Source organism: Suncus etruscus, chromosome 4 (assembly GCF_024139225.1).
Source record: "Suncus etruscus isolate mSunEtr1 chromosome 4, mSunEtr1.pri.cur, whole genome shotgun sequence".
NCBI lineage: Eukaryota > Metazoa > Chordata > Mammalia > Eulipotyphla > Soricidae > Suncus > Suncus etruscus.
In genome coordinates this window covers 81154479-81168565 of record NC_064851.1, presented here as the reverse complement: position 1 = coordinate 81168565, position 14087 = coordinate 81154479, and the positions used below count along the sequence as shown (strand labels likewise).

General features: G+C 35.6%; 1 protein-coding gene across 1 annotated transcript in view; it reads left to right on the top strand.

Moving 5' to 3' along the window:
- Positions 1-14087, top strand: part of REV3L (REV3 like, DNA directed polymerase zeta catalytic subunit) — a 186344-nt gene that overhangs the window by 105194 nt on the left and 67063 nt on the right. Inside the window, exons 11-14 of the mRNA XM_049771165.1 lie at positions 1560-1797; positions 4623-4762; positions 5878-10009; positions 11550-12454. Of these exons, the coding sequence (XP_049627122.1) occupies positions 1560-1797; positions 4623-4762; positions 5878-10009; positions 11550-12454 (5415 nt within the window). The remainder of the gene's footprint in view (positions 1-1559; positions 1798-4622; positions 4763-5877; positions 10010-11549; positions 12455-14087) is intronic.

Below are 14087 nucleotides of genomic sequence, written 5' to 3'. Positions count from 1 at the left end.
TTATGTTTGTGTTCTTTCACTTAGATTTTTACAAGGCATATTGTTAGAATATTTTGGTGCTTCCTTTTATTGCTAAATATTCCAAAATATATAATTATATATGTATATTTTATTATAATTATACATAATTATAGCATAATTAAAATATGCTATACCTCATTTATCCATTTTTCAGTTGATATATATTTAAACATTTATACATTTTTTGGCTTTTAGGAATAGAGCTCCATTTTATTCATGTATAGATTTTTTGTGTGTGTAGATATATGTTTATAGTTCCCTTGGAAATATACTTAAGAAGTGGGATTTCTGGGTATAAGGTACATTTTTGTTTAACATCTTGAGAAACTGCCAAACTTTTTTACAAAAGCAGCTGTACCATTTTACAATCTGAGGATCACTGTATGAAGGTTCCAATTTCTCCAACACTTATTTGAAATATTTTCATTATCTGTTTTTGATTTTAGCAATTTAGTATATACAGCATGGTATTTCATTGTGGTTCTCATGGTCTTTGCAGTAATATAATTTAACTACTTGTAAAACACTCATGTTGTTCAAACTATGGGTTTCTTTGACTAGAAGAATCTGATGTTACTTGTATAGCTCTTAAAGCACTTCCTTAGCTTTAATTCATGCCTTATATACTTTCTATTTATGTTGAACATCTGTGACTATATTTTTTAATAATCAACAAGCTTATTTTGTGCAGTAAATATATGGATATGCTAATTCTTGTACCATGTCCCAGAAGTTCCAGTTGATAAGTATTTGGGCCTGAAATCTTTTTTGAAAGTTGGGTTTTGGGGTCCGACGCGGTGGCACTAGAAGTAAGGTGTCTGCCTTGCCAGCGCTAGCCGAGGACGGACCGCGGTTTGACCCCCCGGTGTCCCAGATGGTCCCCCAAGCCAGGAGTAACTTCTGAGCACATAGCCAGGAGTAACCCCTGAGCGTCACCGGGTGTGGCCCAAAAAAACAAGGCAAAACAAAAAAACGAAAGTTGAGTTTTGGTTTTGAGCCACATACAGTGGTGTTTAGTGCTTATTCCTGACTCTTCTTAGGAATCACTCCTGGAGGTGCAGAGGTTTGTATTCGGGGCAGCTGTGTACAAAGTAAACCAACTATCTCTGTACTCTTTCTCTTTGGGAATTATTTAAATAAGATCAAAAATTATTTTAGAATTCTTAGATTTAGTCTAATAATTATACTTTGATAGAAGTGCCATATTGGGGCCTGTGAGATAGCACAGCGGTAGGGCATCTGCCTTGTAAGCAGCCGACCCAGGACCAACAGTGGTTCAAATCCAGGCACCCCATATGGTCCCCCGTACCTGTGAGGCGTGATTTCTGAGCAGAGAGCCAGGAGTAACCCCTGGGTGCCGCCAGGTGGGGCCCAAAAAACAAAACAAAAAAAAAGTGCCATATCAACATTTAAGTTTTTCTACAGTTTTATTCTTTTAACGTGTCCGGTTATGTAATGTCATTTTTGTTTTGTAATTTATATTAATTGTATTTTTTAGAAAACTTGTTATTGTTAGTGATGCCTAACTTGTTTTATAGTGGACAGTAGTCCTGATCAGGCTCTGGTTCATCTTCTTGCTGGTTTGGAAAATGATGGATATCAGGGAGAAAGAAATAGGATGCCATCACCATGTCATTCCTTTGGACATATTAAAAATCTCCAAAATAGTGATGATGAAGAAAATGAACCACAAATTGAAAAAGAAGAAATGGAGCTAAGTTTGGTGATGTCTCAGAGGTGGGACAGCAATATTGAAGAACATTGTGCCAAAAAGAGGTAACATTTTGGGTGCTTCATTTTCATTAATAATTTCTTTTTGTTTATTATCACTCAATTTTTTTGACATTTTCTTAAATGTTTCTAGACTATAATTAAAATGGCTTTTTTCTCATTAATAAAAATTTTATACTTGATCTTGGCCAAAAGGCCAAGAAGTGGTTATAAAAGTTCAGAAGGGCCAATAACATTCTGAGAATCAATTTTTATTCATGATATCTAATATAAGCTAACATTGAGTCACAATTTTCTGTATCTCATCAAACTAAATTTAAATTTTGAATATAGTTTTCTCTTTTGAGGGCACGCCAACATTTTATAAATGTATACTAGATTGATTAATAGACGTCTAATTTATAATGGGAGTCATTTAAATCTATTTGTTTAGGTGCTATAAAGGCAGTGCAGTGAGTAGGATGCTTATGATTTGTCGTTACAATTTTGAGAACATTAAGAGTTACTGGAGTAATAATACAGCAAGTAAGGTGTGTGGCTGATCCAGATTTGATCCTTGTCATTCCATATGGTTCCCCAACCACCAGTAATACTTCCTGAGTACAAAGCCAGGAGTAATACCTGAATGTGTTTCCCTTTGTTTTGCCACCCCCCAAAAGAACACTGAGAAAAGGGAAGAAAACTAGAAGGATCTATGAACATCTATTTTTTTTTTTTTGGTCACACCCGGCGGTGCTCAGGGGTTACTCTTGGCTCTCTGCTCAGAAATAGCTCCTTGCAGGCACGGGGGACCATATGGGACACCGGGATTCGAACCAACCACCTTTGGTCCTGGATTGGCCGCTTGCAAGGCAAACGCCACTGTGCTATCTCTCTGGGCCCACATCTATTTTTTTTTAATAATAGGGACCACATTAATGCATAGGGACAACAGAATTATTCCTGGTTTTTGCTTGAGGGTAGTGGCGTGCCTACAGTGGTTAGGTAGAACTTAGGGCCTCACATATATTAGAAATGTGTTTTACACATTTCTCCTAACAATATCTTTTGAAGAAAATTGAAAGAATAGATATTTGGTCTAATTTGAAAGGGACCTTGGAAATAATATCTTTAATGTTATTAAGATTATGTTGGAAAATCAGAGAGGCTTTCTATATCTGACTACAGAGTATAAATGCAAGTATAATATGTAGAAGTATTAATATATGTGTGCATTTAATATATACACAAAGAAGGTGTATATAGGAAGAAAATTGCTAACAGTCATTGACAATGAAAAAGATGACCTGCAAAAAAGTAAATCTCTTGTACTGAAAATATAAAAGTAGCCATTGTGTCAATTCTCTTAAAAATAAGTGTTTTACATAAAAAAAGACCTTGAGGTTGGACAATTAACATGCCTGGAGCCTGTAGTCAGTCTTATGACAGTATGCTTCATACTAGATAGAGACATCCTGTTTCTTTTTAGGCCAAGGGAATTTCCTTTCTTATTTCCCCAAAATTTATTGCGCCTATGAAAAGCAAACAAGCAAATGAAAAAAAACCTGCTGCACTTGCTCCTCCCCCCACTGTTTTTTTTTTTTGGGGGGGGGCAGTCACACCCGGCAGTGCTCAGGGGTTACTCCTGGCTCCACGCTCAGAAATCGCTCTTGGCAAGCATGGGGGACCATATGGGATGCTGGGATTTGAACCAATGACCTTCTGCATGAAAGGCAAACGCCTTACCTCCATGCTATCTCTCCAGCTCCTGTCCCCCCCTTTTAAATTTTATTTATATCTTCAAATAGGGGCTTCCACCTTTTTCATGGAACCTTGAAACATGAATCACTTCGTTTACCTCATATTTCTATGTCTTTCAACAAATTGAAAAAAGAAAAGTAAAAAAAAAAAAAAAAAAGTGGATGTGGTCCAAGGGCCAAGTGGTCTCAGGTGCATTGGGTGGGGATAAAAATGGTCAGAACTAAATACCCAAGCCAAAGTCAACAATAGAATCAAGAGAGCAAACTATAACAAGCTAAACACAAAATGGACCTGTTAAACTGGTAGACCAGGTGGCTATTGGTGAAGGTAGGGATACATGCTGGGAACTATGGTGGAAGGAGGTCAACAGTGGTGGTGGGAATGACCCTAATTCACTGTCACTATATGCTTGAAATACAACTATGAAAGACTTGCACTTCACAGTGGTCTCAATAAGAAATTAAAAAAAATAAGTGTTTTACTGTGAGTAAAAAAATGATTAATGACCTTTATTTTCAAGATATGAAAAAGAATAAAGCAAGTATAAATTGATAAGAAGTTTGTGCACTAACATAGCTAACTGGAATGAATTGAATTTTCTTATGTGTATATGAGATGTGAGTATCCTAAAGAGTAAGCACCTGGACTTCTTATTTTATCTGAATTTCTTGGTAGCCCATCTCTCTCTTTTAATTTAGTATCACAAAAATAATGTTATTAGTATCTATCAAACTAGAGCTGCATTCCTCCAACACCTTGTGACAATTGCATTAAGTCGGGGATGCCATATCATGAGACCAGGGGACCAACTGGTATGACAGGGTGACCACAGTAAAGAAACAAGGCTAGAAGTGGGCTTCAGTCAAATAAATAAATAAATGGCTGAAAAACACTAATCTAGCTTGTTAAAAAAAAAAAACTACTTAATGTTTGTGATAGATAATAATAGTGATAGATAATAATAAATAGTACTTGTGATTTTTAATAGAAAATCAAAGCAATTCCTCTTTTATTTTTAATTATTAAGATACTGCATCTTTTTGTAACTCTTATAGAATCAAATTAGATTAGTCTAATATGGATTTTTAAGCTAAGACTTAGACTCATTCATGACTCTCAACTCTCTTTAGATCACTGTGCAAAAATATCCATAGAAGCTCTGAAGAAGATGATTCATCTTCTGAAGAAGAAATGGAATGGAGTAATAATAGTTTGCTTCTAGCCAATCTTTCTATACCTCAGTTTGATGGAACTGCGGATGAAAATAGTGGTAAGTAAGCAAATTTGTTTATATTTTATTATTTAGGAGCTAAAAATTAATTTGGTTTTCAAACCATAATTAGTTTCTGTATGATTAGTTTTCTACATACTAGTTGGCTAAGTGGGCTGTTATTATAACCATAGTGTTTTGTCCTAGGATTTTCTCTTTAGGAAGAATGCAAAGAGTTTGATTTCCATTTAATAGCTTTTGATAAATTTTTATAAACCTGGGTTGGGAGATAGCTCAAAAGGGATGGACTTTTGGGACCCAGCATTTTAGTACTATTTGCTTCCCACCCTTGCCCCAACACCACCATCCTCAGCAACATTATTTCACAACACCCATATCCCAGACTCACTACAGAGTGGAATAGTGTCCAGAATGTCCCTTGGGTGCATATGAGCTCCTATGAAAAATAAAAAACTTTTGTGTTAATATTTACATAAAATATTACAATGTAATTTGAAATAATATGAAGAAGTGTATGTTTCACTAAAATCTTTCAAAATAATAGCACTTTCATATTTTAGACCCAAAGACACTGAATATTTTTCTGATTAAATGCGTTTAAAAAAGTTAATAACCAGCTATAATCCTTTTGATTACTTAAGTTGATTTTTCCTACTGACAATGAACCTTTTTGTTGAAACACTGATTTTAAATATACAAATTTAGCTTAATGCATGATGGTAGTTTCATGATAAGGAAAATATTTTGGGTGGGGAGAACTCCCAAACAGTGCTCAAGAGATCTTAGGGCCACTCAGCTCTAGCTTTTGAGGTCTGAAGGTGCTGCTTAGACCAGCAGTACTAAGGACTACATAAGCTGTGTTTGAGGGACAAACATGTAATACTAAGGATTAAATGTGGAGTTCTGTGTATGCAAGTAATATACTGTACCTCTTTGATCTATTTCTATTGCCCCCATATGAGGAATATCTTTTAAGTTAAGAGTGGGCCCTGACAGTCCCTAACACTTTAGAATCCAAGCAATGCCACATTCTTGGGCACTAACCAGTTGGCTGATTATTTTTTGGCATATCCTAGGTTCACTTGAGCTGCACTTAGGTGGTATAAATTATTTAAGATTGGAAGTAAAATAGTCTTTTTTTTCCTCCATTTCAGACAATCCATTGAATAATGAAAATTCTAGACCTCATTCTTCTGTGATTGCAACAAGCAGACTCTCAGTAAAACCTTCCATCTTTCACAAGGATGCTGCTACATTAGAACCCCCATCTTCTGCTAAGATTACCTTTCAGTGTAAACACACAAGTGCCCTTTCTTCTCATGTTTTGAACAATGAAGATATGATTGAAGAGCTTTCACAACCAAACAGTATAGAAAAAGGTCTAAATCATTCAATTTCTTCTTTCACAAATGAAAGCACTTACTCTGTGAAATACCCTGGATCTTTGAGCAGTACTGTGCATTCAGAAAACTCTCATAAAGAAAATTGTAAGAAAGATACTCCACCAGTATCCTGTGAAAGTAGTATTTTTGATTATGAAGAAGACATTCCATCTGTTACAAGACAAGCACCAAGTAGGAAGTATACAAATATTAGAAAAGTTGATAAGGAAGCCCCTTTCATACATGTGAACCGGTATACTAGCGAAAATGCCTTGAACAAAAATTCTTTCAATTTTTCTGACATAAATCACTCAAAAAGTAAATTATCCTCTGAAGGAAATGAAAAAGGAAATGGCACATCTTTGAATAGCTTATTCCCCTCATCGTTAACTGAGAATTGTGAAGTGTTATCCTGCTCAGGGGAGAATAGAACTATGGTGCAATCTCTTGATAACTTTACTGATGAAAGTGGGCGAAATAAACTTAAAATTAGATATGAAGAATTTCAAGAACATAAAACAGAAAAGCCAAGCCTCAGCCAACAAGCAGCACATTATATGTTTTTTCCCAGTGTTGTTCTTTCTAATTGTCTCAGACCACAGAAACTTTCTCCTGTCACGTATAAACTACAGTCTGGCAGTAAGCAATCCAGGTTAAAATTGAATAAAAAGAAACCTGTAAATCATCAAGAGACTTCTACCAAAACTAGTGAGGCTGCATCCCCAAAAGATAATTGTATACAAAGTGATCCTTGTAATAGTAATCCTGAGAAGGATAATGGATTAGCCACTGATTTAATTAAAGTTAATCGTGGAACTTTTGAAAATAAAACAACTACAGACAGTTTTATGGACTCTCACTTTGTAGATGGAACCTTAGAAACAGAGCAGTCATTTGGGCTGTATGGAAATAAATATACACTTCGAGCCAAACGGAAGGTAAATTATGAGACTGAAGATAGTGAGTCAAGTTTTGTTACACAAAACTCAAAAATTAGCCTACCTCATCCCATGGAAATTGGTGAAAGTTTAGACGGAACTCTTAAATCTCGAAAAAGAAGAAAAATGTCTAAAAAGTTGCCTCCTGTCATCATAAAGTATATTATTATTAATAGATTTAGAGGGAGAAAAAATATGCTTGTGAAGCTAGGAAAAATAGACTCTAAAGAAAAGCAAGTGATATTAACAGAAGAAAAAATGGAACTATATAAAAAGCTTGCACCTTTGAAAGATTTTTGGCCAAAAGTTCCTGACTCCCCTGCAACCAAATACCCCATTTATCCACTAACACCAAAGAAAAGTCACAGAAGAAAGTCAAAACATAAGTCTGCTAAGAAAAAAAATGGTAAGCAACAGAGAACAAATAGTGAAAATATTAAACGAACTTTGTCTTTTCGAAAAAAACGGTCACATGCTATTCTTTCTCCTCCCTTACCATCTTATAATGCTGAAACCGAAGACTGTGATTTGAATTATTGTGATGTTATGTCTAAACTAGGTTTTCTTTCTGAAAGAAGCACAAGTCCTATAAATTCTTCTCCACCACGCTGCTGGTCTCCCACTGATCCAAGAGCTGAAGAAATTATGGCTACTGCAGAAAAAGAAACAATGCTTTTTAAGGGTCCTCATGCATATAACAGCAGGACTATTAATTCCCGTATAGAAAAAAATAGTCGAGCACGATCACAAGTTAAGAAAGCAAAAGCAAAACTGGTTAATCCTTCTGTTATTACTAAGAAGAGAAATAAACGGAATCAGACAAACAAAGTTGATGATAGAAAAAAGAAACCAAGAGCAAAACAGAAACAGAAACCAAATGAGAAAGATACATCAAGAAGGCATGTTATACTTAAGGATGAAAAAATTCAATCTCAATCTGGGGCTGAAGTTAAATTTGTGCTGAAACATCAGAATGTACCTGACTCTTCAAATAGTTCTGGAGGCGCGCAACTACTTTTTAAGCAGAAAGATATGTCATTAACAGGCTCTAACATGGATCATCCCCTTTCTGTTTCCCTATCCACTGGAATTCATGCACAACAGAATTTATCAGGTTGCTTTTCTTCTTTTTTAGAAAGCACGAAGCCTAGTTCAGGAGGTGATTTGCATTCATCCATTGTTTGTAGTTCTCTGGGGCCTGGAATCTCAAAGCTTAATGTTCCTAGGTCTCATAATCAAAGTACTATGTTTTCTCTAAAGGAATCACCCTTAATTCAAAAAAACATATTTGATATATCCAGCCATTTGTCTCAGGTAGCACAGAATACACAGATAACTTCGTGTATAATGCCTCCAAAGACAGAAGAGAATACAAATGTACAAAAAAATTATTTGTCTGTTGGAAAGTTTAATGAATATTGTAATTCTCTAGAATCAAAGCCAGATCAAGAATACACTCCTAATTTTTTGCATTGTAAGGACAGTCAGCAGCAGATTGTGTACATGGGAGAACAGTCAAAGCACAGTGAAACTTGTACTCCAGGAAATGCAACTTCAGAGGAAAGCCAGATACCGAATAATTGCTTTGTAACTTCCTTGAGAAGTCCAATCAAACAAATAGCATGGAAACAAAAGCAAAGAGGTTTTATTTTAGACATGTCAAATTTTAATCCTGAAAGGATGAAACAACGGTCATTGTCAGAAGCAATTTCCCAAACCAAAGTACTTGCTCAGTGTAAAAATCAAAATCTGTCAGCACCTACATTTGGTGAAGGACAGTCTGGACTAGCAGTTCTTAAAGAATTATTACAAAAAAGACAGCAGAAAGCACAAAATTCAATTATTAAGCAAGACCAATTTTCTAATAAACATCAGCCAAACCAAAACATTTCTGGTTCCCTTGAACAAAATAAAACAATTAAGCGAACTCGTTCAGTAACATCTCCAAGAAAACCTCGAACTCCCAGAAGTACAAAACCTAAAGAGAAAATTCCCAAACTTACTAAAGTAGACTCTTTAAGTTCACAAAACTCTGGCCAATTGGATAACTCCTTATCAGATGATAGTCCTATTTTTTTTTCAGATCCAGGTTTTGAAAGTTGTTACTCACTTGAAGATAGCTTATCTCCGGATCACAATTATAATTTTGATATTAACACAATAGGTCAAACTGGCTTTTGTACTCTGTATTCAGGAAGTCAGTTTGTCCCAGCTGATCAAAATTTGCCCCAGAAGTTCCTAAGTGATGCAGCTCAGGATCTTTTCCCAGGACAGAATATAGAAAAAAGTGAATTTTTAAGTCATGATAATCAGAAGTGTGATGAAGATAAACATCATGCCTCAGATTCAACCCCATGGATTAGATCTGGCACTATAAGTCCTGAACTGTTTGAGAAAGCATCCATAGATTGCAGTGAGAAGCGTCGTCACAACCAGTGGAAAAATAACTTTCATGTTCTAACTACTCGGTCTAATTCAATAATAGATTCTTTCTGTATCCAACAAGCAGAGGACTGTCTAAATGAAAAATCTAGATTGAATAGGAGTTCAGTAAGCAAGGAAGTATTTCTTAGCCTTTCACAGCCTAGCAATCCAGACTGGATTCAAGGTCATAATAGAAAAGAAATAGAAGAGCCTCTTGACTCAGTCAATACCACTTTTACTACAATACTATCTTCCCCTGATGGTGAACTTGTAGATGCAGCCTCTGAAGATTTAGAATTGTATGTTTCAAGAAACAATGATATATTGACACCAACTCCTGATAGCTCACCCAGATCTACCAGCTCTCCCTCACAATCTAAAAATGGCAGTTTTACTCCTCGAACTGCTCACATTCTGAAACCACTTATGTCTCCACCAAGTAGGGAAGAAATTATGGCAACTTTGTTGGATCATGATCTTTCAGAAACTGTTTACCAGGAACCATTTTGCAGTAATCCTTCTGATGTACCAGAGAAACCCAGGTAATCAATATTATTTTTTTCCCTTCGGTTACTGAGTGATTATAATGTATATTATAATGGCAGCTGGTGTATTTTTATGGTTTGGTGCTATGCTTGAAAGTGTATTTGTGAAAATTATTCCTAATTCTGAGCTTTCTAAAACTCACAAATTAACTGCTCAGTTGTACCTAGGGAAATCTAAAGTGGATGAGTAGTAGATTTACTGTTGTGTCTCAGTTTACTTACTAGTTTTAACCATTGTGTCTCACTGCAACATGGTGCCAATTAAGAAGGATGTACTTTTAAAGGTAATGTAATTATTACTTTAAAACAATGATTTGAGTCAGAGCAATATTACAGTGGGTAGGACATTTGCCTTTTATACAAGCAACCTGGTTAAATCCCAGTATGTTCCTAAACCCCATCAGGAGTGATCCCTAAGCATAGAACAAGTAGTAAGTAAGCCCCAAGCATCACTGGATGTGGACAAAAAAGCAAAAGTTATTTTGGGGGGCTGGAGCAATGGCGCAGTGGTAGGCCATTTGTCTTACACGCGGCTGACCAGGACGGACTGCAGTTCGATCCTCTCGCATCCCATATGGTCCCCCAAGCCAGGAGCATTTTCTGAGCACATAGTAGAAGGTGAGAACTTAGAAAGTTACTAGATCCTGATTTATAGAGTTAATTAGGACTAAAATATTTCCATGTAAAGGAAGAAAAGAAATGTGAAAAATCCTGTGTTTCAGCTCTAAACCAGGAAAAAATTAATGGATGTGTTAAGAGAATAAATGGGACACTTGGAAAATGGTGCATAAAAGAAAAAGTTGAAAAACTAAGAGACACCATGAAGGGGAAAAGTACTTATTTTTTATTGCTGCTGAAAGCAGAAAATGGTGCCTGCATTAGAAAAAGTCCTTTAACAGTATATATATTTTGAGCTATTGAAATCAACATTACGTTTTAAACTAGTAATTCACCATATATATTTGTAGTATTTAAGTTGTGCATTCTGTGGGCATTGACAACTCCTGCGTGTTTGCAGTAATGTTAAATTTGAGTATAAAGGTGATTTAACTAAATTGCTTGAATTTATTTTCTTTAATGCTTAGAGAAAATTTGAAGGACTAGAAAGATTTATCTGCAGATTGTCTTGGCTACACTAATATTCATACTGAGTATAGAAAGAGACATAGATATATCCAGAGATAATAGTCTGTGTTAATAAATTCTTTTATCATTTTTATTCATGTGTTAACAGTGAACTGTTACTTAAAGATGACGGGATCAGGTTTATATCCTCTCCCTGAAGAAAAGTCTTCTAGGCATTTATAATAATTTTGGTCTTAGTAATGTCTCACAAAGGACCTTAATTTGGTAGTTACATATGTGAGGAAAAGGATATTGAAACAGTATACCTGTATAAAATATGTATGTGGAATGGGAAGAGAGTATTGGCATTTTTTATACTCAAATAAGTTTTTTAATTTTCTAGGCTAGGGAACTAAATATTTTTTGGTAATTACCTTTTGAGACAACATGTTCTAAAATATATTGTTTATAGGGAGATTGGTGGACGACTTCTCATGATAGAAACTCGACTTCCAAATGATCTGGCTGAGTTTGAGGGAGACTTTTCCTTAGATGGACTTCGTTTGTGGAAAACAGCATTCTCAGCAATGACTCAGAATCAGAGACCAGGGTCACCCCTTCGCAGTGGCCATGCAGTTGTCAATAGAGGATCAAATAATAGTGACAAAATGGTTGAAGATAAAAAAATTGTAATTATGCCTTGCAAATGTGCCCCAAGTCGACAACTGGTTCAAATATGGCTTCAAGCCAAAGAAGAATATGAACGTTCCAAGAAATTGTCTAAAGTTGAGCCAGCCGAAGTTATAAAATCTGCTGAGATCTTCAGCTCTTCACTTGACCTAGATGACAAACCTGTAGTGCCTCCAAAAACAGATATAATTCCACTTATACTCCATACTACAGCACAAACCAAGGAAGTTGTTGATAATTCTCAAATTGCTTTACAAGTGCCAACAGAATGCAATCGAACTGCAAGTGAAAATCAGGTGCTCCAATGTGTTGCTTCTGCAAATGAGCCTGAGAAAGATGAAGCTGATGATGAAGACTATTATGTTAGTTATAGTTCACCTGATTCACCAGTAATTCCCCCTTGGCAACGAACAGCATTCCCAAATTCCAAAGCATTTAATAGAGATGAAAGACCCTCATCACCAGTGGATAAATTGCATTCCTTAACAATTGAGAACTTGAAGCCAGTAAAAGATGGTATTCAGACAAGCCCCTGTAACAAACCTCAGGAGCCTCTTGTGATTTCTCCAATTAATATTAGGAGAACTGATATATATGAATCATTTTGCCTTCATAGTACACCAATTATACAGAAAAAATTTCTAGAAAAGCTGCCTGAAGCAACTTCCCTCAGCCCATTATCAACAGGTAATATAAATAACAATCTTCATAATTTTACTTCAAACATTAAAAATTAAAACATTTCATTGTGTAACTAAATCAGAGTCTTTTAAAGAAATGTTAGCTCAGATATTGAGAAATTGATGTTTTGTCATGTCTTTGGAAGACATCATCACATAGGAACTTTAATTTTTCTACTGAAAATTCTATATCTTCTTCCATCTACCTATTCTCCCCACTCCAACTCAACCCCTGACACCTCCTTCATTCACAGTGCCAAAGTTTAAATTCAGGGCCTCAGACAAGCAAGGTAAATACTCTACCTCTAAGCTTTATTTCCAGTCCCTCTATCCTCTCTTTGCCTTCTGGAGGAATAACTTGATTTGGGTTTTTATATATCACCAGGTTTCTCCCAACCTTTAAAGTAGAAACAGGGCCAGAGAGAGAGTTTAGGAGTTTAAACACATGCTTTGCATGTGGCTAACACCATTTAGAATCACTGCACCAGTGATCCCCTAAACAAGCTTTAGAAGCCCCTGAATACTGCCAAAAACAGCTCTGGAGGAGACCCAAAGCACTTCCAAGGTGACCTGAATAAAACCCCACCACCTCATGTTTTGAGCAACACCACATCCTCAGGTCCTTACATTGAACTACTGGCCTGATTGGCCAAGAAACTCTCGGAATGTCCCCAATTACCTGAGTACCCTTCTGAAAAAAATAAATTAAAAAATAGAAGCAGAACCAAAAACTTTGATCTTTATATCCGCCAACTTCACTTTTCTCCTTTAGAAATGCGATTATTTAAAAGGTTTCTCTAATTTAACAGTCCCATTCATGTCTCCTCGCTTCTAAATCCAAACTAAGCAGTATTCTGCTCCCATTTACCACAACAGAGTAACTTTTAAAGATTTTCAACAACTTTATTGTAGCTGAAATGCTGGAGGAAAAATCCTGTCATAAGCCCTTTAAACAGCCATTATTCTCTTGATCATAGTACCCTCTTGGCACTAATTCTCTTTTTGGCTTTATCCCCATTCTTCAGTTTTCTCTTCAAATTGTTTTCTCTTGCAAACAATTCTCACATTTTTAATTATCACTTTAAAGTTGTGTTTTATGAAGGCTTGATTTTAATTCTTTATTTCTATAGTTTCTCCATAATATATTAATTCCTGCCCATATGCTAATAATATGTAGGCTTATATTTCTAGTTCAGGACTTTTTTTAAGTTTCCAAACATATTCAGCTACATATTTGGCATTTTTAATTGAATGCTCAAAATCTTCACAGGGTTATTAGCTGTTTTATACATCGTTCATGATCTCATTGTATTCATTCATCACCAAACACTCAAATACTTAAACATATACATACCCACACATAGAAATTCACCTGGTACTCTGGTTTTCTTTATTTTCATGAATGGTACCACCTCTCTCGCTGTCATTGAGTTACACAGACAGAAACGTGTTCACTTTTTATTTTTAAATAATACATTCCTTCTCACCGAGTCCTGTACTTTATAATTTTCTCAGTTAACCATATTATTCTACCACCACAATCACAAGCAGAACTGATATCGCCTTCTCTGGCAGTTAATCTAGCCTTTGTTAGCCCATAGCAATTTTCAGTTGTTCTGCTCAATAATTGGGGGAAATCC